The sequence below is a fragment of the Thamnophis elegans genome, chromosome 3, assembly GCF_009769535.1.
Source record: "Thamnophis elegans isolate rThaEle1 chromosome 3, rThaEle1.pri, whole genome shotgun sequence".
In the NCBI taxonomy this organism is placed as follows: domain Eukaryota; kingdom Metazoa; phylum Chordata; class Lepidosauria; order Squamata; family Colubridae; genus Thamnophis; species Thamnophis elegans.
The window spans coordinates 148,747,455-148,771,005 of record NC_045543.1 but is presented as its reverse complement, the minus strand read 5'-3'; the positions used below and the strand labels follow the sequence as shown (position 1 = coordinate 148,771,005).

Here is a 23,551-nt window from a genome sequence, read left to right as displayed (position 1 = left end):
GACTTGTGGACTTCAACTCCCAGAATTCTCCAGCCAGCATAGCCCACAAGTCTTAAAGCATAGCTGGCTGGAGAATTCTGGGAGTGGAAGTCCACAAGTCTTAAAGCTGCCAAGTTTGAAGGCCTCTGTTCTATATCATGATTGCAGCTGGCTTATTGAAGGAATAAAATCTGGATTCCCAGGAGGGAGGGGCTGCATTTCAGAGGGGCAAGAGGCAACTCAGTTCAGATAATTTGTGTGAGAGAAAGAGGATGAAGACAGCTGCTCCTTAATAGTTCCCGGAGTATACCTTTAGTGGTGCAAGTAAATTTAGTCTGGCAAGACTTTCTCTATAGGCGAGGAACAAGAAACGAATCTGCTTAGAAGAATCATCCTTTCTTGGTTTTGGGAGCTTGACAGGGAGGGAGAAATTTTTATGGGAGAACGAGAGTTCTTAATATTTCTTCATTTCATTTATTTCATTTATTAAATTTATAGGCTGCCCAATCCTGGAGGAGTCCGGGCGGCTTACAACGAAAGAAAAAAAGAAAAGCAAAATAAGTAAAAAAATAGTTTAAAATTCACAACACACATACGTTCTAATAGGGGCTGGACCTTAACACTAAGGTCAACAGCCCCAGGCCTGCCAGAACAGCCAGCATTCGCTGGCTGGGGAATTCTGGGAGTTGAAGTCCGGACATCTTCAAGTTGCTAAGGTTGGGAAACACTGCCTTAGATATCTGGAACTGAAGTACACAAGGCCTAAAGTTGCCCCGGTTGGACACCCCTACGGGCAGTGGTGGATACGACCGGTACCCCCCGTACAGGCGTACTGGTGGCTGCTGGGAGCACAGGTACCGTTCCGGAGGGCCCACCTGCCCGGCTGCTCTCCGCCGAGCAGGTGGAGCATTGCGGGTGGTGGGTATGCATACATGCGCATGCGGTGGACGCCCGGCCCCATTGCAACAGTTGCAACGGGAGCTGGAACCCAGCACTGCCTACTGCGTGTCCATTTCCCCCACCTCATGACTGAAGCTGCCCTGCTTGAAGGGGACTTTGGGGTGCCCCATTGCCTGGAGCCTTTGGAGAGGTCTTCAGAGCACCGATCATGTATGTAGTTACAGCCAGGGCTTCCTGGGCAATTCTGCAAGGACTGAGATTGTAATGCAGCAACAAAATTAGGTCAGCCTTGGCCTTGTCCCAGCGATGGACTCCCTCCCTCCCCTCCCCTCCCCTCCCCCACCCCATCAACTGCTAGTAAAGGAGGAAAGGACATGAAGTCTCCAATGAGCATCTCTTTTGTGTGAACAATTCTCTGGGGCAGAAATATCCCCGCACCTCTAGGAAATCAGGAGACCCTGTTGGACAGGCTGGATGGCTCTAGTGGTGTGATCTGTTTTAGGACACCAGTCAAACACGTCCCCACTTTACTTCCCCCTGTTACCCACCCACCCATTCCATGCTGGAATCTATTCAGAGAGGGGGAAGGGGAGAAGGGACCAAGCTGCAAAGTTAAGAGTGGCTCTCAAAGCTTTCCTTTCGCCTGTCCAGCCTTTGGGGCTGCTGACCCGGGGAGTTGTTGGGTGTGACAGAGAGAGGCCCCAGGTTCTTACTACCCAGAGAAAGACAAGGTCTCCACCAATTCACACTCAACTGCTAGACACGGAAATCCATGGAGAACTCTTGACAACATTGTGGAGGTACTCTGCTGGCCCTTTCCAGGGGATTAAGAGAGAGAGGAGAGAGAGAGAGAGTAGATAGATAGATAGATAGATAGATAGATAGATAGATAGATAGATAGATAGATGGATGGATGGAGTGGATGGATGGATGGATGGATGGAGGATTGCAATGTATGTATGGAGAGGGAGATATGGATGAATAGATGGATATATATAAGACAGAGAGAGAGATAAAACGATAGCTGGACGAGAGACAGACAGGATTAGATGATAGATAGATAGATAGATAGATAGATAGATAGATGAATAGCTAGATAGATAGATAGAGAGAGAGAGAGAGAGAGACAGGACTATGGATGGATGGATGGATGGATGATGGATTGCAATGTATGTAGGGAGATGGAGATTGGAATGAATAGATGGAGATAATATAAGACAGAGAGAGAGATAAACGATAGATGGACGAGAGACAGACAGGATAGATGATAGATAGATAGATAGATAGATAGATAGATAGATAGATAGATAGAGACTATGGATGGGATGGATGGATGGATTGCAATGTAGTATGGAGAGGAAGATAGTGGATGAATAGATGGAATATATATAGACAGAGAGAGGATAAACGATAGATGGACGAGAAGACAGACTGGATAGATGATAGGTTAGGTTGAGGTTGTTTTATTTATATGCCGCCCTATTCCGGGAGGGACTCAGGGCAGCAAAACAACTCAAGGGGGAAGGGAACACAAAGTACAATACAAGTAATTAAAACAACCAAGAATCACAGAGCCACACAAGTCGAGAGGGGAGGGGAACTCATCACCCCAGGCCTGCCGGCACAGCCAGGTTTTAACAGCTTTGCGGAAAGCCTGGAGAGAGGTGAGGTCCGAATCTCTGCGGGGAGTTCGTTCCACAGGGCCGGAGCTGCCACAGAGAAGGCCCTCCCCCGGGTAGTAGCCAGGTGGCATTGGCTGGTTAGACGGAACCCGGAGGAGGCCGACCCTGTGCAATCTAATGGGTCTTTGTGTGTATGTGTGTGTTGTGTGTGTGTATATATATATATATATATATATATATATATATTATATATATATATATATATAATATATATATATATATATTTAGTTATATTTATGCTGATAAATAAATAAAGGGAGACTAGTATAGATCTATTTCAAGCTATTTAGCTCTCATCAGCTAGCCATAACCCATGTTTGGGAATCGAACCTGTGCTCCATTGCCTCCCAGGCAGGGAGTTAACCATTTGAGCTACAGAGAACGACTCCTTATCAGCCAGCCAGGGTGGGAGGTATATACTTAAAGTCACAACCCCTGGTATGCCCAAGGTATGGGAGGAAGGTCACACTTCCACTCTCTGTCATTAGGCTCTTGTGACGAGCCTAATGACAGAGAGTGGAAGTGTGACCTTCCTCCCATACTTGGGCATACCAGGGGTTGTGACTTTAAGTATATATACTTAAATACTTACATACATACATACATACATACAAACACACACACACACACACACACACACACACATATATGGCTAGCTGATGAGAGCTAAATAGCTTGAAATAAATCTATACTAGTCTCCCTTTATTTATTTATCAGCACAAATACAACATATATATATATGTGTGTGTGTATCTATATTTTGGAGGGGAGGGAGGTGAAAAACAGGCCATTTTTGCCCGTCTGTGGGCCCCCTTTTTTCACACCCCCACCTCCAGAAGCATTTTGCAGGGCAAAAACAGCCTGTTGTTCGGCCTCCTGGGGTGTCTGTGCACCCCATTTTTCACCTCCCCCGCCTCCAGAATGTCTCTGCAGGCCAAAATTGTTGGCCTCTCCTTCAGTTCCAGCCCGTGGGCCTCGGGGAGGTGAGTCCTGCGCTCGGCCAAAGGGTGCACGGGGCGATGTGTGGGGGAGGGCAGCCTCGTGGTACTGTGTGGGCCAGGTTAATAGCATCAGCGGGCCACATGTGGCCTGCGGGCCGTAGTTTGAGGACCCACGATCTAGCTGGATTCACCCAAAAAGCTCTTAAACGCTGTGGCCCCCGTGAGTCTCAGAAGGAGAGTGTTCTGACCCCCCCTCATTCCACACCAAAGCACACTCCGAGCCAAAGATAAGTTACGGCATTTAATTAACAGACAAACAGGTCCTTGGCAGCAAACCGGCACAGATAAGCCGCGGCAGCAATCCAGCCTGGCAAGCTCACAATAATGTTCTCCCACATTAGTTCCTGCGTTGACTTCTGCAAAAGGGCATGTGCACAAGCAGTCCTTTTATAGTCTGGAGAGGAGCCTAATGACCACCAGCTGAGTGCAATTACCTCCTGTAACTGTGCAACTCTTCCTGACGCCTATTAGCTCTTCGGTGCCGGGCATCCAGGAACAACTCACTACTGGCTTCCGGATCACTCTCCCTTGTCTCCTCCCCACTGGGCCAAGGCTCAGGTGCCTCCTGGTGGCCAACCAGCCTCTCTGCACCCTGCTCGGAGTCGGAACCCTGTCCAGGGTCCTCCACGTCCTCCAGAGCCGACTCATAGGGCCCCTCGCTGTCGGAGTCTGGTGGCAGCTCCAACGGCTCCTGCTGGGCCACAACAGAAGAGAGACGTGGCATCATCTCCTGTCATTGATCCCAGCTTATCCTGGAGCTTCTACCACTGGAGGCAGGTCCTTTGAGGGATCTTCTGCCTAGGACCTCACCCAGAGGTCCTAGCAAATGGACAGAGCAAGAATCAGAGTCCACCTGTAAGAGCTTTTTGGGGTGAACTCAGAAAGTCCATTTCTGGGTAGGGCCTTCCTCCACGTGGCACCTTCCGGAGGTATGCACTAACTCCAGAATGTGGGCTCCTTGATGCTCTCGGAGCCTGGTTGTTTTCTTGGAGATGTGACCCAACTAGGAACATCATCATCAGGGCTAACAGGCAGAGGGGCTGGAGGGGGATTGTGGGGTCTTTGGTGCTCTCTGAGCTTGGTTTTTTTCTTGCAGACGTTTCACGACCCAACTAGGGAACATCATCAGCAGTGGTGGAAGGAAGAGGGGGTTGTGGAGAGGAGGAGGAAAATGTGGAGTGTTTGGTGCTCTCTGAAATTGGTTGTTTTCATGCAGGTGTTTCATGGCCCAACTAGAGAACATTATCAGGGCTAGAAAGATGTGAAGAGCAGGAGGAGGAGGAAAAGGACTACGGGGTCCTTAGTGCCCTCTGAGCTTGCTGGTTTTCTTGCAGACGTTTCACGACCCAACTAGGGAACATTATCAGGGCTAGAAGGAAGAGAGGTTGGAGGAGGAAAGATTGTAGGGTCCTTGGTGCTTCCTGGCCCTCCTTGTTTCTTGCAGAAGTTTCGTGACCCAAGTAGGGAACATCATCAACGCTACAAAGAAGTAGAGTTTGCTCTCTATTTATACACAGGAGCTTATCCTGCATAAGCTGGGAGCAAACCTCAACCTCCCTAGCACTGATGATGTTACCTAGTTGGATGGTGAAACGTCTGCAAGGAAACAGCCAAGCTTGGAATTCTGGGCGTTGAAGTCCACCCACCTTTAAGGGGCCGAAGTTGAGAAATGTTGCTCATAAGACTTGAAAGAACAGCAGTGAAACATCTCCCCAAATATTCCCACGGGAGGAAGTTTATTCTTTGGCAGAGAGGAAGAGATGAGCCTCTCGGAGGGTGCCTTGCATGTCCTCGTACTCGGCAAGTCTGCAGGCCTCAGTGAGGGTCAGCCAGCGGAAGGCCTGGTGCTCTGAAGAAAGCTTGACCTCCGTGTCCTGGTCCTTCAGCTCGGCCAGCCAGTAGACCACCGTTTTGGGTTTGCCTCTGACAACGTAATTCAGTTCCTTCTTAAAGCCTTCCAGGATGGTGAACTGGACGGAGGTCAGCCCAGCCTCTTCCTGGGTCTCTCGCAGGGCTGTGCGAAGGTCATCTTCCCCGGGGTCCACGTGGCCTGAGGAAAGAAGACAAAGCAGGGGGTTCAGAACAGGACAGCCCCCCACCCTCCTTCCGTGAGATTCTAGAACGACGTGGCAAGATGGGTGGACTTCAACTCCCAGAATTCCCCAGCTAGCATGCTTTCTTGATATGCTGGCTGACTTTGGGCCAATCACCAGGAGATGGAGAGTTCTAGTCCCGCCTTTGGCGTGAAAGCCACCTGGGTGACTTTTGGCCAATCACTAGGAGACAGAGACTCCTAGCCACCTGAGCCATGATAGCCATCTGGGTGACTTTGAGAGTTCTAGTCCCGCCTTAGGCATGAGAGCTGACTGGGTGACTTTGGGCCAATCACCAGGAGATGGAGAGTTCTAGTCCCGCCTTTGGCGTGAAAGCCACCTGGGTGACTTTTGGCCAATCACTAGGAGACAGAGACTCCTAGCCACCTGAGCCATGATAGCCAGCTGGGTGACTTTGAGAGTTCTAGTCCCGCCTTAGGCATGAGAGCTGACTGGGTGACTTTGGGCCAATCACCAGGAGATGGAGAGTTCTAGTCCCGCCTTTGGCATGAAAGCCATCTGGGTGATTTTGGGCCAAGCATTAGGAGACGGAGAGTTCTAGTCTCGCCTTTCGCACGAAAGCCACCTGGATGACTTTGGGCCAATCACCAGGAGATGGAGAGTTATAGTCCCATTTTAGGCATGAAAGCCAGATGGGTGGATGAGTGCCTCTTTCTCAGTTAAACCCTGGGTAGTGGAAACAGGAAGAGGAAGGAGTATTAGGCATGTTTGCTCCCTTTAGCTACCTATAATATATATTTGTTTTCGTAGATTTTCACAGGAGTAGGTATGCTGGTCTTGTTGTATTCGGGTCTTTTCCCATGTAAGATTGAGATTGTCTTGGCAATGTTTTGGCGAGGATTCACTCGCCATCTTCAGGGTGGGTTTTGGGCTTTCTATAAATCTTGGTGGGGGAGAGTGTAGAGTGCTGCCAGCACTCCCCCCTCCCAAGATTTATAGAAAGATGGCAGCTCCGACCAAGCTTTAAGCCCAAAATCCAGCCTGAAGATGGTGAGTGAGACCTCACCGAAACGTTGCCAAGGCAATCTCAATCTTACACGGGAAAAGACCCGACTACAACAAGACCAGCATAGATAGATAGATAGATAGATAGATAGATAGATAGATAGATAGATAGATAGATAGATAGATAGGTAAGTAGGTAGGTAGGTAGGTAGGTAGGTAGGTAGGTAGGTAGGTATGTATTTAGTGTCACAACCCCTGGTATGCCCAAATATGGGAGGAAGCCTACTGCTTCCTTTCTCTGTCTATCGGCTCGTCACAAGAGACCATCCATATTGAGTTTCTGTCTGGATGGTCTCTTGTGACGAGCCGATAGACAGAGAAAGGAAGCAGTAGGCTTCCTCCCATATTTGGGCATACCAGGGGTTGTGACACTAAATACATACCTATTTCCCTAGCTCAGCTGATAAAGGAGGAGAACCTTGTGGCTTAGTGGTTAACACATCTGCCTAATATGTAATACAGCCCAGGTTCGAATCCCAGGAAGGGTATGGCTAGCTGATGAGAGCTAAATAGCTTGAAATAGATCTATACTAGTCTCCCTTTGTTTATTTATCAGCATAAATACAACACACACACACACACATATATGTATAGTATTGTATAGTAATAAATATAATAAAATAAAATATAATAAAATATAATAATAATATAATATAATATAATATAATATAATATAATATAATATAATATAATATAATATAATATAATATAGTAATGTAATGTAATGTAATGTAATGTAATGTAATGTAATGTAATGTAATGTAATGTAATGTAATGTAATATAATATATATATAACATATAATAAATGATTAAAATGGAAGAAAATAAACAAGAGAAAACAAGGTGGTGTCTTAGCAGGTGCGAAGGATGGCAAACAAAGCATTCTAAACTATACCTTATAACCTCTTAAATGGAATAATAATAATATAAGAATGGCAAAGAAAAAGAATAATTATGTGAATGTATATCTATAATCTGTATGTAAGAGAACAAATGATAGTAAAAATATTTAGCATAATATAGGTAAATAATATCTGGTCATAAGTAGCTAAGTTTAAATAAATAAAGAAATGTACATAAAAATGGATAACGAACAAGGAGATTATGAAGGCAAGATAGAAACATATAGAAGGGAAAACACTAACTGCAAAGAAACCGATTCGGAACTGCGGTATGATATACGATGGAACTTATTGTTCCTATGTTGTTTTTAAGTCATGTGTTTGTTTTTGTTGATGTGTTTATGTGTTTAAAATAAAAAAATTCATCCGCAAAAAAAATAAAATAAAATAAAGTTGAAGAAAATAGAGAGGAGGAACCGTCTCCAGATCTGATGCCCAAAATGTAGCTCAGTGTTTTTCAACCTGGCCGACTTTAAGATGGGTGGACTTCAACTCCCAGAATTCCCCAGTCAGCATGCTTTCTTGATTGGCTGATACCCCCACCCCTGCCTCCCAGGAACATCTCAGCAGCTCTACATCTATTGAGAACTGCAGAGCTCCTTCAGACAGCAGAGGGAGTGACCCACCTTTTGGGGGTGTCCAGTGATGGGTGCCATATGAGGTTTGCAGAAGGAGGTACTCAACGTGGCCGTCCGCAGCTGTAGTAGCACATGCCTTGGGTAACCTCCTGAAGATAATCAAGCCACAGGCTCTTAAGCTCATGATGCGCTTACCCAAAAGGAACACAAAGGAGGTGGGTTAGCCGAGGGACAGGGGGCAGAGCAGGCCACCCCACAACCTGGGTGGAGACAAAGGCAAGAAATAGATCTGAAGGCTCCATTCACCAAAGACGTTTCACAAGCCTTAGCACTGATGACGTTATCTACTTGGGTAATGAAACGTCTGCAAGAAAACCACCAAGCTCGGAGAGTACTAAGGACCCCACGTTCATCCTGTTGGATAGCCATTTGTCTGGAACGCTATAGGGTTTCCTGCCTGGGCAGGGGGTTGGACTAGAAGACCTCCAAGGTCCCTTCCAACTCTGCTATTGTATTGTATTGTATCCTCCTCCATTCCACAATCCCCCCTCTCCCTTCTGACCTTGATGATGTTATCTAGGTAAGTAGTGAAATGTCTACAGGAAAATAATCAACCTCAGAGAGCACCAAGGACTCCACAGTTCAACCCTGAGCTACAAATATTTACTCCTGTCTGTCTGTCTGTCTAATTAATACTAGACCAACAATAAAGCAGTAAGCAACACCTTAGTCAAGGAGCTACCAAAAGCCCTTCATGGTATTGGATCTGGGTACTTGAGAGACCGCCTGCTGCCAATTACCTCCCACAGACCCATTAGATCTCACAGGGTTGGCCTCCTCCGGGTGCCATCTACCAGCCAATGCCACCTGGCTATTACCCGGGGGAGGGCCTTCTCTGTGGCAGCTCCGGCCCTCTGGAATGAGCTCCCCGCAGGGATTCGGACCCTCACCTCTCTCCAGGCCTTCCGAAAAGCCGTCAAAACCTGGCTTTGCCAGCAGGCCTGGGGGTGATGAGTTCCCTCCCCTCTCGACATGTATGGTTGTGCGACTGTTGTTTACTTTTATTATTTGTATTTTGTTTTTTATGTTCCCCCTTTTTTTCCCCCTTGAATTGTTCGCCGCCCTGAGTCCTCCCGGAGAAGGGCGGCATACAAATAATAAAATTCTGTTCTATTCTATTCCATCAACACTGACATAAGTTACTAGTACATCAAGAGAGAGCAAATCCCATTCCTTTCTAGCCCTGGCGATGTTCCCTAGTTGGGTCATGAAACGTCTGCAAGAAAACCACCAAGCTCGGGGAGCCTCAGAGTCCATGGTTTTCCTCCTCCTCCACTCCACAATCCCCACTTCCTTCTGGTACTGATGACGTTACCTAGTTGGGTCGTGAAATGTCCATAAGGAAATCAAGCTCAGAGAGCATTAGAATCCATGGTCCTCCTCCGTCTCCACTCCCTTCCAGCACTGATGATGTTGGGCAGTGAAATATCTGCAAGAAAAACCACCTAGCTCAGAGAATACTAAGGACCACAGCCACTGGTGGGTTTCAAAAAATTTTTGGAACCTACTCTGTGGGTGTGGCCTCCTTTGTGGGAGTGGCTTGCCGGCCATGTGACCTGGTGGGAGTGGCTTGCCGGCCATGTGTTTTCTCTCTCTCTCTCTCTCTCTCTCTCTCTCTTTCTCTTTCCTTCCTTTTGTCTCTCTGTCCCTTTTTTCTTTTTTTCTTTCATCTCTCTCTCACTCTTTTTCTTTCTTTTTTCTTTATTTATTTCTTCCTTTCTTTCTCTTTCTCTCTCTCTCTGTGTCTGTCTGTCTGTCTGTCTGTCTCTCTCTCTCTGTGTGTGAGTGGTGGGTTTCAAAAAATTTTGGAACGTCTTCTGTAGGTGTGGCCTGCTTTCCGGGTCCACTGGTGGAACCTCTTCTAACCGGTTCGGTAGATTTGACGAACCGGTTCTACCGAACTGGTGCGAACCGGTAGGAACCCACCTCTGGACCACACAATCCTCCTCCTCCTCCTCCTCCTCCTCTCTTCTCCACCAATCCCACTTCCTTCTAGCACTGGTGTTGTTACCTAGTTGGGTCATGAAACGTCTGCAAAACAACTACCAAGCTCAGAGAGCACCAAGGACCCCCACAGTTCAACCCTGAACTACATATATCCTCTTCTATTGATCCTTTTCACAAGGTTCAAGGTTCATTTTATTTATATGCCGCCCTATTCCCAGCGGGACTCAGGGCGGCGCACAAACCCAAAGGAGGGGAAGGGAAACACAAGAACTACAACAAAAAGTACAGGGAATTTAAAACAACCAACAGCCACACGCTTCGAGAGGGGAAGGGAACTCATCAACCCCAGGCCTGCCGACACAGCCAGGTTTTAACGGCTTTTCGGAAAGCCTGGAGAGAGGTGAGGGTCCGAATCTCTGCAGGGAGCTCGTTCCAAAGGGCCGGAGCTGCCACAGAGAAGGCCCTCCCCCGGGTAATAGCCAGGTGGCATTGGCTGGTAGACGGAACCCGGAGGAGGCCTAATCTGTGTGATCTAATGGGTCTTTGGGAGGTAATTGGCAGCAGGTGGTCTCTCAAGTACCCAGGTCCAATACCATGAAGGGCTTTATAAGTTACGACTAGCACTTTGAAGCGCATCCGGAGACCAATCGGTAACCAGTGCAGCTCGCGGAGGATAGGTGCAACGTGGGTGTACTGAGGTGCACCCACAATCGCTCGCGTGGCTGCTTTCTGGACGAGCTGGAGTCTCCGAATGCTCTTCAAGGGCTGCCCCATGTAGAGCGCATTGCAGTAGAAAGTATGTAAGTGGCTCAAAGTCACCCATTGAGGGCCATAGTTGAGAGGGGTCTTGAACCTGGGTCTACTTATGCCAGGTGGTCGGCAACCTTAAACACTCAAAAGAGCCATTTGGACCCGTTTCCCACAGAAAAGAAAACACCCGGAGCCCCCAAAACCCTTCCCATGCCTATTTCCTGAGCAGCCACAAAACTAGCATATGTAGTTGAATTAAACCTTTTTTTTTTTCCTGAAACTTTTCTTGGATTTATCCATGGTTGGCTTAAAAGGATCAAAAAGCTCCATAAATCGCATGCCAGCGAGTGGCGCACATTGGCGGTTGTGACGCATAAATTGGAGCGGCAGGGAGCCGCAGCAGAGGGAATGAAAGAGCCACATGCGGCTCCGAAGCCACAGCTTGCCCAGCCGGTAATTAAACCACTATATCACAAGGGCTGTATTGGGGTTGATGCAAGGCCCTCCCTCCCAATTCACAGCTTTCGGATCTGGGTTTCTTTACCGGTTAAGCTGGGATCCACCTTCCTGTTGCAACCTTTGCTGCAATTCTAACAGCAATTCGTATTTTAATATTAATATCAATGTGACTGCAAGCAGATGCACTAAAACAGTGTTTCTCAACCTTGGCAACTTGAAGATGTCCGGACTTCAACTCCCAGAATTCCCCAGCCAGCGAATGTTGGCTGGGGAATTCTGGGAGTTGAAGTCCAGACATCTTCAAGGTGCCAAGGTTGAGAAACACTGCACTAAAACAACCCACAATTTATAGGGAGCTCAGCTGAACAAAGGCCATCAGCCGAGCAGGGAACCCCCAGGCTGAGCCCCCAGCCCCCTGCAAGCCCGGCGGACCACACTGAGAACCCCGGCATACCTGTCCAAGCAGTCCTGCTTTAAAAACAACAGCATGAACAGATTCCTGAAAGCTGGACTTCAACTCCCAGAATGCCACAGTCTTGCGGGCCTAGGATTACGCTGGATGACAAATTGTGGGAGTTGAAGTTCAGCAGTTCCGAGACTTCCGATTGGGCAAGGCACAACCCGGCAGTATTGAGTTTTTTTTCCAATTGGCTTTCATTCTTGTCAATCTCAACGTGGTCACCTTCTCGACCAATCACAATCATGCTGTCAGCTGTTGGTACAACCGATGCTTCCTGCTTACACCCGCTGAGGCGATTCCATCCAATCAGCGAGCGACAACGACAAGAGGGCGTGGCCGATGTGGAGTATAGAATTATGATTGGATAGTTTGACATATGGGGAGAAGACCACTAGAAAGGTAGAGTTTCAAAGACGGTCTCTGCGGCTACTGCCGCTTTCTGTGCGCCTTTTTCCCGCTCCTTTTTCCCTCCCCCTTTTTGATTGGATAATAAAGGCCCCGCCTACTTCCGAGGACATGGTTTTATTGGACGGCTGAGCTGACGTAAACGGCGCGCCAAAGCGGCGCGAGGGTTTGAAGCCAGGCTTGGTCGCGTCGTCATGGAAACGCGGCCTCGCCGGTTCTTTCCTCACCGCGCTGGGAGTGAGAGAAGCTTCGGGGGATTCGCGGAAGCTCCGCTGCGGGAGACAGTCAGACCAAGGGACAGTTCGCCGGGAGAAAGGCCAAGGAAGGAGCCCTCCGGTAAGAACGGTGGCGTGAAAAGGACGCGGTTCCTCGCCGATCCAGGCTTCGGCCCTGTTGTCATAGCAACGGGCTCGCAGCGTAGAGCCTGAGGCGTAAATAAAAACAACAACAACAACAATAATAATATAATTAAGATGGAAACTGTGACAGTTTAAAAGTGATGCTTCCCTTCCCGCTGGATTTTTTTCCTTCCCTGTTTTAATCTACAGGTAGTTCTCGACTTATGACCACAATCGAGTCCCACATGTCTGTTGTTTTACAACTTTTCTTTCCTTGGTTGTTAAGTGAGGTTGATGTTAGTGACCCGGTTGCTAAGTGAATCCAGCTTCCCCATTGACCTCCTTCGTCAGAAGGTCACAAAAGGGGATCGCGTGACCTTGGGACGCAGCAATGGTCGTAAGTATGAACCAGTGGCCAAGCGCCTGAATTTTGATCATGGGGATGCTGCAAAGGTCGTAAGTATGAAACACGGTCAGAACTCTCTTTTTTCTTTCACTGCCATTGTAACTTTGAACGGACACTAAATAAACTGTTGAAAGTCGAGGACTACCTGTATAAGGTTGTTTAAAGTGTGTATGTGTGGGGGGGGGGGATGCAGAAAGTCCTGGATAGGATAGTCTTTATTGTCATTGTACAACATAAACACAACGAAATTGGTTGGATGGAAAAGTCCTGGAATCTCGAGGGGAAAGGTGAAAAATGTATATTTTCCTTGTCTAGTGTGGGATTCATTGTCTAGTTTTGAAATAAACACCAGCCAAAAACTTCCAAGAGAAAACAATAGCAATTTTATTTTCTGCTTTGCAAAGTGGGTGAACCACACACACACACACACACAGCTACAGTGGACACACCTTCAATCATCAATACATTCTCTTTATATTCCCTATTGCTCTATATCAGTGTTTCTCAAGCTTGGCGACTTTAAGTCCTGTGGACTTCAACTCCCAGAATCCCCCAGCCAGCGAGAGCTGGCTGGGGGATTCTGGGAGTTGAAGTCCACAGGACTTAAAAGTCGCCAAGATTGAGAAACCCTGCTCTATACAAATTTACCTCCCAATGTCAGGGTTCCAAGTCACACCCCCAACGAAAGAAGACTCTGAGGCTTGAGATTCCTCAAAGTTCCATTTTATTACAGATTGGTCATATTGGCACATCTGGGAAAACCCGAATCTGAAAGCTTCCAGATTTTCCCCACCCAAAAGAAAGTACAAGTCCCTGCCCAGCCACCACATGTCCATCACATGTTCCAATCAGGTACCATCCAAAACTGGAGATGCGTGGAAGTCCCAATCGGCTCAAATACAGGTAAGGATGGCGGGCAGGTGGGCCCTCTGGAGCACCGTACCGGAACTGTACCTGGTGCTCCCAGCAGGCACCAGTACATCCGTACTGGGACGTACCGGTCGTATCCCACCACTGGTTTTAGTATAGCTTGGGCCTCTGATCCTAGTTCCTATATGGCGTTTCCAAGTGTCAGCCTAAGAGATTTACACGCTAGTACAGTGACGGCTAACCTTTTTGTTAACCCATAATGCAATGCATGTGTGTGACCCCCCCCTGCACACTCCACCCTCATGCATGCGCACACAAACCCCTGTGTGCACCCCACACATACACTCGTAACCCCCTCATGTTCCCCCTTGCATGTATGCGTGATCCTCACATGTGCCCCTCGCATGCATCTCCCACATTTATTTATTTATTTATTAGACTTATATACCGCTTCATAGGGCTTTCAGCCCTCTCTAAGCGGATTACAAATTTTTTTAACAAATTGAGTCAGCAACTTGCCCCCACAGTCCGGGCCCTCATTTCACCCACCTCGGAAGGATGGAAGGCTGAGTCGACCTTGAGCCGGTGAGATTTGAACCGCTGAACTGCAGATCACAGTCAGCTGAAGTGGCCTGCAGTACTGCACCTTAACCACTGCGCCACCTCGGCTCTTTTATGCTTCATCATTGGAGGTTTTAAAGAAGGTATCAGACAGCCCCTTGTCTGAAATGGTGTAATGTCTCCTGCTTGAGCAGGGGGTTGGACTAGAGGACCTCCAAGGTTCCTTCCAGCTCTATTCTGATTGATTGGAAACGTGGCACGACAAAACTGCGCTCGACTAAAGCGCGTGAACTGCAGATCACAGTCAGCTAAAGTGGCCTGCAGTACTGCACCCTAATCACTGCGCCACCTCGGCTCCTCATGCGTGCATGGCAGAGACCCAAAAACCAGCTGGCCAAAGGGAGGCATGCGCGGTGGAGCTGAGCTGGGGCGATGTCTCGCGTGCCTTTAGAGAGGGGTGTACATGCCACCTGTGGCATGCAAGCGATAGGTTCGCCATCACGGGGCTAGTATGTCTTCTGTGGTTTCAGTAAAAACCATAGGCTCCGTTTCCTTTGAGCATTTTGAAAGGTCACTAAATGAACTGTTGTAAGTCGAGGATTATCTGTATTAGGTTGTTTAAAGTGGTGGGGTTAGGTTTAGGGGGAAAAAATGTATAAGTCCTGGAAGGAATAAAAGTCCTGGAATCTTCGGGGAGTATCAAGGAAAAGGAGGGAATTGTATGTTTTTCTTGCCTACCAATTACTGAAATGCATTTTCCTTTGGGGGCAGCGACAGGGAGCCATGAATAGAATAGAATTCTTTATTTGGCTAAGCGGCTTTAGGCACCCAAAGAATTTGTCTCTGATACAGAGCATCCACAGTACAGATGTCAGGCCTGGAAGCCACATTAGGCCATGGATCTTCAGGCCTGCCGCATTTCGTGCTGTGGGAAACTGGGAGTGGGGATTACATGGAGTGAATAGAAATATAGTCAAAATAACATTCCTTTCCTCGAGAGTCAAGGCCATGCTGCCCTGCACCTGGAGGGGTGTGACTGGGAGTATCTCCAGTTAGGACGGTGCATTGAGTGGACCATGTGATGGACCTGTGGGTGCTGGGCAAGACTGAGACTCCCTTTTGGGTGGGGAAAACCTGGAAGCTTTCAGATTCGGGCTTTGCCAGATGTGCCAATATTGACATCTCTAATAAAATGGAACTTTGAGGACTGCCCAGCCTCGGAGTCTTCTTTTGTTGGGGATGTTACTTGGAACCCTGACATTCACCCGAATCTGGACAACAGATAGTCCTCGACTTACGACATTTAATTTAGTGACTGTTCAAATTTACAATGGCACAGAAAAAAGTGACTTATGACCCTTTTTCACGCTTACGACCATGGCAGCATCCCCAGGGTCACATGATCAAAATTTGGACGCTTACCAATTGGCTCGTATTTATGACAGTTGCAGTGTACTGGGGTCACATGATCCACGTTTGCGACCATCTGACAAGCAAAGCCCTTGGGGAAGCCAGATTCACTTAACAACTGTGTTCCTAACTTAACAACTTGCAGTCTGTCCGTCTCTCTAAATTAATTCAGGGAGTCGAGCCGAGGTGGCGCAGTGGTTAAATGCAGCACTGCAGGCTACTTCAGCTGAATGCAGTTCGGCTGTTCAAATCTCACCGGTTCAGGGTTGACTCAGCCTTCCATCCTTCCGAGGTGGGTGAAATGAGGACCCAGATTGTTGTTGGGGGCAATTTGCTGACTCTGTAAACCGCTTAGAGAGGACTGAAAGCCCTATGAAGCGGGATATAAGTCTAACTGCTATTGCTAGTCCCCAACTTACAACAGTTCGTTTAGTGACCGTTCAAAGTTACAGTGGCATATCTTATCCGTGATATCTGTCACAGCTATTTTTTCATAGCCCGAAGGGGAAAAAACACAAATTGTGGTCCAAGGACTCTTTACTCCAGCTCAAGAATGAAGCAGTTAAAAAGTCATGAATGCAATGGTCTCCTTTCCTTTATGTAGCACGATAATGAAGGAAGCATCCTTGGACTTCGGGATGCTCTGTTGACAGGAAGGAATTTACTATTTTCAGCTTCCTGGGACAACCCATCTTCTTTTACTCAGACACCAGGAAAATGAGAGGCTTCCAGACACCACCCCCACCTCCCCATCAGCTGTTGCTTTAAAGCAAATGCTCTGTATCCCTTGTGGTGCAGAGGCTTCTCCAGTGAGATCACCAGGCTAAGATTAGCATGAGGTTCAGTTGCTTTTACAGATGCTCCTTGACTTACGACCGCGGTTGAGCCCAACGTTGCTGTTGCTAAGCGAGGCCTTTGTTAAATGAGTGTGGCCCCGTTTTACGACTTCCCCCACCACATTTGTTAATTGAATCATTGCGGTTCTTAAATTAGTAGCTCAGTTGTTAAGTGAATCTGGCTTCCCTGGGTCTCAAAAGGGGATTGTGTGACCTTGGGATCCAGCAACAGTCATAAATATGAACCAAAATATGAATTTTGATTATATGATCGCAGGGATGCTGTAGAAGTTGTAAGTGTGAAAAACGGTCATAAGTCACATTTTTTCAGTGGTGGTGTAACTAAATGGAAGGATTCTAAAAGGATGCCAGTGCCCAGCTGTCTGCAAGGAGTATAAATCCTTCCATTCCCCACTATCCTGTCAGAGCTGAAGAAGCTTCTTGGATGAGAAGTGAAACGGCTTCAGAAGAAAAACCAAGAAAATCCACTTACGGTACCTCCTGAAAAAGCATCTTTGGGACAACCATGTCCTGGAATGATGGAGAATCTCTACAGACTTTTATGGGAATATAGCAATAGCAGTAATAGCAGTTAGATTTACATACCGCTTCATAGGGCTTTTAGCCCTCTCTAAGCGGTTTACAGAGTCAGCATATCGCCACCAACAATCCGGGTCCTCATTTCACCCACCTCGGAAGGATGGAAGGCTGAGTCAACCTTGAGCCAGTGAGATTTGAACCGCCGAACTGCAGATAACAGTCAGCTGAAGTGGCCTGCAGTACTGCACCCTAACCACTGAGCCACCTCGGCTCTTGGCTAAGAAGTTAGCAGTAGTTCATGGCTGTGTCGTTTTCTTGAGAAGAGATCAGTCAGGTGGGCATTCCTCCATGGAAATGGCAGGTATTCCCCAACTTACAACTGTTCTTTTAGCAAACATTTGAAGTTACAAAAACACTGAAAAATGTGACTTACCACCAGTCCTCACACTTAGGACTGTTGGTGCATCTCACAATCACATGATCACGATTCAGACTCTTGGCAAGAGCCACGTGCTTAAGGATGGTTGGGGCATCCCATGGCTGGCTACTCACGGTCACTCATGCCCTCGTCACTTCCCGTCTTGACTACTGCAACACGCTCTACATGGGGCTGCCCTTGAAGAGCATCCGGAAGCTCCAGTTGATGCAAAATGCAGTGGCCCGCATGGTTTTTTTGCAGACCCCATGTGCACATGTATCACCTCTCCTGCGGGAGCTGCATTGGCTGCTGATTTGCTTCCGGGGGCGATGGGCCAGCTCTGGCCATAGGTTGATGACTGTCTGTAAGAAGAGGGATTATACAGGTAGTCCTCAAGGTATGACCATAATTGAGGCCCAAAGGTGCTGGCTGTCACCTTTAAAGCCCTCATGGCTGGGCATCAGGTGGTCTGAGGGACCGTCTCTTGTCGGTCACATCTATCTGACCCTTCAGAGTGGGGAGGGAGGGAATGCTGCGGGTCCCATCCCCGAGGGAGATACACCTGGTGGGACCCAGAAGAAGGACCGTCTCCAGGGTGGCTCCCTCTCTCTGGAACATTATCCCCCCCGAGATTAGAATGACCGCCTCTCTGACAGTCTTCCAGAAGGCGCGAAGACCTGGTTCTGCCAGCAGGCCTGGGGAACCCAGAGCAGGATGGAGCCCATCAAATGGCTCGTGTGATATTTTGTTGCCAGGCTGGGGAGTTATTTTATTATATTATTTTATTAATTTCTTATATGATTCTCTCTTATTAGTTTTATTGTTTTTTATATGATGTTTTCATATTCTTGTAAGCCACCTTGAGATGCCATGTGCAAATAGACGGCAATATAAATCTCATAATAAAATAAAATAAATAAAAGTCAAAGGGGAAGCCAGATTCACTTAACGACTGCCCAACTCATTTTACAACTACCTTACTTAGTAATAGAAATTATTACTATTACTTATGGCCCAAGTCTGGCCATAAGTTGATGACTGTCTGTAAGAAGAGGGACTATACAGGTAGTCCTCAACCTATAATTGAGGCCAACATTTCTGTTGTTAAGTGAGACGTTTGTTAAGTGAGTTTTGTTCCGTTTTACGGTTTATTTTGCCACAGTTGTTAAGTGAATCACTGCAGTTGTTAAGATAGGAACACAGTTGTTAAGTGAATCTGGCTTCCCCATGGATTTTGCTTGTCAGAAGGTCGCAAAAGGGGATCGCCTGATCCCGAGTCACAGCAAGGGATGTAAGTGTGAACCAGTTGCCCGGCCTCTGAATTTGGATCACCTGATCATTGGGATGTCGTGAAAAATGGTCCTATGTCACAGTTTTTCAGTGCTGTTGTAACTTTGAACGGTCACTAAATGAACTGTTGTACTGTAAGTCGAGGACTACCTGTTCTGGTCTAACTGGAGAGTGGTTTATTCTTTCCTCCCTCCCCATGATTGGAAATCTGTTACGATGAGATTATTTCCTGGGTATTTTATTGCCCTCAAAGTTGAGAGGGGAAATGTAGGCACAGTCCTGGACTTACAAGAGTTCTTTTAGTGACTGTTCAAAGTTACAACGGCCCTGAAAAAAAGTGACTTATGCCCTTTTTTCACACTTATGACCATTGCGGCATTCCCAGGGCCACATGATCAAAATCTAGAGCAGTGTTTCTCAACCTTGGTGACTTTAAGTCCTGTGGACTTCAACTCCCAGAATTCCCCAGCCAGCTATGCTGGCTGGGGGATTCTGGGAGTTGAAGTCCATAGGACTTAAAGTCACCAAGGTTGAGAAACACTGATCTAGAGGCTTGGCAACTGATTCATATTTATGACAGTGGAAGTCTCCTGGGTTATGTGATCCTCCTTTTGCGACCTTCTGACAAGCCAAGTCAAGGGGGGGGGAAACAGATCCACTTAACGACCGTGTTCCTAAATTCAAACCCCAAGCAATTCACTTAACAAATGTGACAAGGAAGGTCGTAAAATATGGGGCGAAATCCACTTAACGAACGTCTCACTTAGCCAACCGAAATGTCGGGCTCCATTGCGGTCGTAAGTTGAGGACTACCTGTGGCCACATTGTGAAGAATGCGACAGAACGATTCCCTTTGAACAAGGCAAGGTTATTCGTAGGAGCCCCAGTATCGTTTTCCATTGAGAAAAATTAGACCGAAATGACAACAGCTGCGCTCGATGGAAGGGAAATTTAAATCTGGATGCAAAATTCCTTCCCACTCCACCCTCCAACCCAGATTCCCATCCTGGTTGCTTATTTCATCCTTAGAGAAATTTCTTGGGGGTTTAGAATGTCTCGGCACTCAATTCATTTTCGGAAGACCTCAAGGATGTTGGCTGAAATGCTATTTTTTTAAGCAGCCAGCTTGGAGCCATTTTAAAAAAAACTCTGTATGGTAGTGGGTACCTCTCCCTTATCAGATAATATGAGTTTAATACAGGTAGTCCTCGACGTACAACTGCAGGGGAGCCCAAAATTTATGTTGCTGCGTGAGACAGTTGTTGAGTTTTGTCCCATTTTATGGCCTTTTTTTTTACCCTGGTTCTTAAGTGAATCACTGCACTTGTTAAGTTAGTCACACGGTTTTTAAGCCAATCTGGCATTCCCATTGATTTTGCTCATCAGAAGGTCGCAAAAGGGGATCAGCAGGAAACAACCCTCCGCCCCGGGACACTACGTCATAAATGTGAGTCAGTTGTCAAGCATCCGAATGTAAATCACGTTGGCCCTACGGATGCTGCGGGGGTCGTAAGTGTGACAAAATGGTCATAATGTCACTATTTTCATTGCTGTTGTAACTTCAAATGGTCACTAAACAAACTGCAAAGGGAAATACAAGCACCTTATTTATTTTATTATTTATTTATTTATTTGTTGAATTTCTAGGCCACCCAATTCCGGAGGACTTATTTATGTACCAGCATATAAAACACTCAAAGCAGAAAGATTTTTTTTTTTTAAATGTGAACAGGAATTATTTATTTTTGAAGAATTTGCTCGTGCGACTTTTGTAGAGTGGATAGGGAGGCCATTACAGGTAGTCCTCGACCTACAACAGTTCATGTACTGACCCCTCAGAGTTACCACGGCACAGAGAAAATTTATGACCGTTTCTCACAGTTATGAGGTTTGCCGGATCCCCATGATCGTGGGAGCAAAATTCAGACCCTTGGTAATTGATTCATATTTATGACTATTGCTGTGTCCCATGTGAGGGGGTCATGCGATCCCCTTTTGCAACTTTCTGATATGCAAAGCCAAAGGGGAATCCAGATTCGCTTAACAACTGGGTTTACTAACTTGTCAACTGCAGGGATTGACTTTAAAAACTGGCAAAAAAAGGTTGTAAAACGGGGCAAACTCAGTTAACAAATGTTTCATTTAACAGAAATTTTGGGCTCAATTGTGGTTGTAAGTCGAGGTCTACCTGCAATAGGCAACAGCTGCAGTGTAGGAGGGCAAAGCTTTGGGACCTGAAATTGGAAGGAATAGAATAGAATAGAATAGAATAAGAGTTGGAAGGGACCTTCAAGGTCTTCTAGTCCAGCCCCCTGCCTAACAGGAAACCCTACACCACTTCAGACAAAGGGTTATCCAACATCTTCTTGAAAACTTCCAGTGTTGGAGCATAAATGGAAGTCCGCATTGTACGGAGAAAATTTCATGTATTTAGCCCGACGTGTCCAACCTTGGTCACTTTAAGACCTGCGGACTTCAACTCCCAGAATTTCCCAGCCAGCTCTGAGGTTTTTCCAGTGCCATTGTAACTTTGATGGGTCACTAAACAAACGGTTGTAATTTGAAGACTACCTGCATTAGGTAATTGCTGCAGCTTGCCGAAGAGCAATGCCAAATGGGCCTAATACAACTTTTAATCTGCACAGCTTTAATTTTTTTAAAATTACTTTTCTATTCGTCTTTTATATTCTAGCCCCCGAGAGTTTCTCTTTAGAGGAGATGGGCAGCATAAAAATTTAATATTTATTTATTTATTTATTTATTTGTTTGTTTGTTTGTTTGTTTGTCTTGTATGCCGCCCACTCTCGAAGGACTCCGGGCGGCTCACAATAGACAAGGGAAGGGGAAATAGCGAGACAAAGACAACACTTAAAAAACCCCGCAACATTCACAGTTTCCGTGGGGCTGGATGTTTCACAAGCCCCCCGGCCTTCTGGAGCAGCCAGGACTTGGTGGCTTTGCGGAAGGCCGGGAGGGTAGTAAGGGTCCGGATCTCCACGGGGAGGTCATTCCATAGGGCTGGAGCTGCAACAGAGAAGGCTCTCCCCCGGGATGTCGCCAGCCGAATAAATCAATCAATCACCTCTCCAGCTACATCCTAGACCAGCTGCCACTTTCTACTTATTTTCAAGGGCAGCCCCGTTTAGTATATTATTATTATGCAATTATATCTATGGAGATTCTCAGTCATCCAGGTCATGGTTGTCCCAAAGATGCTTTTTCAAAGGCAACTGGACTTTCTTGCTTTTTCCAAAGAACTGAAGAAGCTTCTTGGGTGAGAAGCAAAACATCTTCAAGGAAAAGCAGAGAAATCCAGTTGCCTTTTGAAAAAGCACCTTTGGGACATTATACAATTACATAAACCAATATAAAGGTATTATGCTGCTGGAGCTCCTTTTAAAAGATGATTAACGTAAAACTTACATCTGCAGCAGAGATGTCCACTCTGTAGACATCCATGATTGTATAGGTAGACCTCGACTTATGACCACAATTGAGCCCCACATTTTTGTTCTTAAGTGAGACAGTGGTTAAGTGAGTTTTGCCCCGTTTTACAACCTTTCTTGCCAAAGCTGTTAAGTGAATTACCACAGCTGGTACATTAGTACCATGGTTGTTAAGTGAATCTGGCTTCCCCATTGATTTTGCTTGTCCGAAGGTTGCAAAAGGGGACCCCCATGACCTTGGGACCCAGCAACAGTCGTAAGTGTGAGTCAGTTGCCAAGCATCTGAATTTTGGTCACATGACCACAGGGCTGCTGTCAGGGTCATAAGTGTGAAAAATGGGCATAAGTCACTTTTTTCAGTGCCGTTGTAACTTTGAACATCACTAAACGAACTCTTATAAGTGTTGTAACCTGTAAATTCCTAGGATTTTTAATCAAACCTCTTTTATCTTTTTTGATTTAAATTCAAACCAAAAATTGAGTGTGCACCTCATCATAGGAGAAATCTCCCACCGGTTGAAAATTCTTTTGCCTTCTAAGTCATTCTTAAATAGTTTGCCTTAAACCAGTGGTGAAATTCAATTTTTTTTACTACCAGTTTTGTGGGTGTGGCTTGGTGGGCGGGGCAGGGGAAGGATACTGCAAAATCCCCATTCCCACCCCACTCTGGGGCCAGCCAGAGGTGGCATTTGCCAGTTCTCTGAACTACTCAAAATTACCGCTACCGTTTCTCCAAACTACTCAAAACTTCCGCTACCGGTTCTCCAGAACCTGTCAGAACCTGCTGGATTTCACCCCTGCCTTAAACCCATTTAAACGTGCTGGGTCTGAACTTCCTTCCTAGCGGGTTTATACTTAAGATGGGAGCAGCTCCTTGTCTCTTCATAGAAGCAAACCGTTTTTCCTTTGTGCTGTGGCTTTTTGAAACCCACCCACCCATATCCCTTTCATAACCTCTGATCATGAACCAGGGTAACACATGGGACCAACAGCTGCCTCTAGGAAAGAGGCATCTAAATTTAGGCGTTCTGATTTTCTGCTGCTCGAACCATTCAGCTTCACCTCTGTGGGAAAGCAAGTAAGTTGATTGCCCTTCTCTTCGTTTCCTGTAAAGTTTTGGTACCTGGATGGAATTGACCGAGTCACTAATTTCATTTTCTATATATCTCAGTAGGCTGCTTTTGAGACTCTTG

At 46.7% G+C, this 23,551-nt stretch overlaps 1 protein-coding gene across 3 annotated transcripts; it reads right to left on the bottom strand.

The window, feature by feature from the left end:
• Positions 1 to 5,273: 5,273 nt before the first annotated feature.
• LOC116506108 (bis(5'-nucleosyl)-tetraphosphatase [asymmetrical]-like) lies at positions 5,274 to 11,936 on the bottom strand. 3 transcript variants are annotated; one of them, XM_032213736.1, is made up of 4 exons: positions 11,833 to 11,933; positions 9,538 to 9,651; positions 8,211 to 8,422; positions 5,274 to 5,612 (listed from the first exon to the last, which is right to left on the bottom strand). In XM_032213736.1, exons 3-4 carry the CDS (start codon positions 8,344 to 8,346, stop codon positions 5,299 to 5,301), a joined length of 450 nt encoding a protein of 149 aa, XP_032069627.1. In that variant the 5' UTR covers positions 8,347 to 8,422; positions 9,538 to 9,651; positions 11,833 to 11,933; the 3' UTR covers positions 5,274 to 5,298. The 3 variants fall into 3 exon arrangements, with proteins under 3 accessions (XP_032069627.1, XP_032069625.1, XP_032069628.1); XM_032213734.1 differs by lacking the exon at positions 9,538 to 9,651 and having other exon boundaries at positions 11,833 to 11,936; XM_032213737.1 differs by lacking the exon at positions 9,538 to 9,651 and having other exon boundaries at positions 8,211 to 8,352.
• Between the last annotated feature and the right edge of the window lie 11,615 nt (positions 11,937 to 23,551).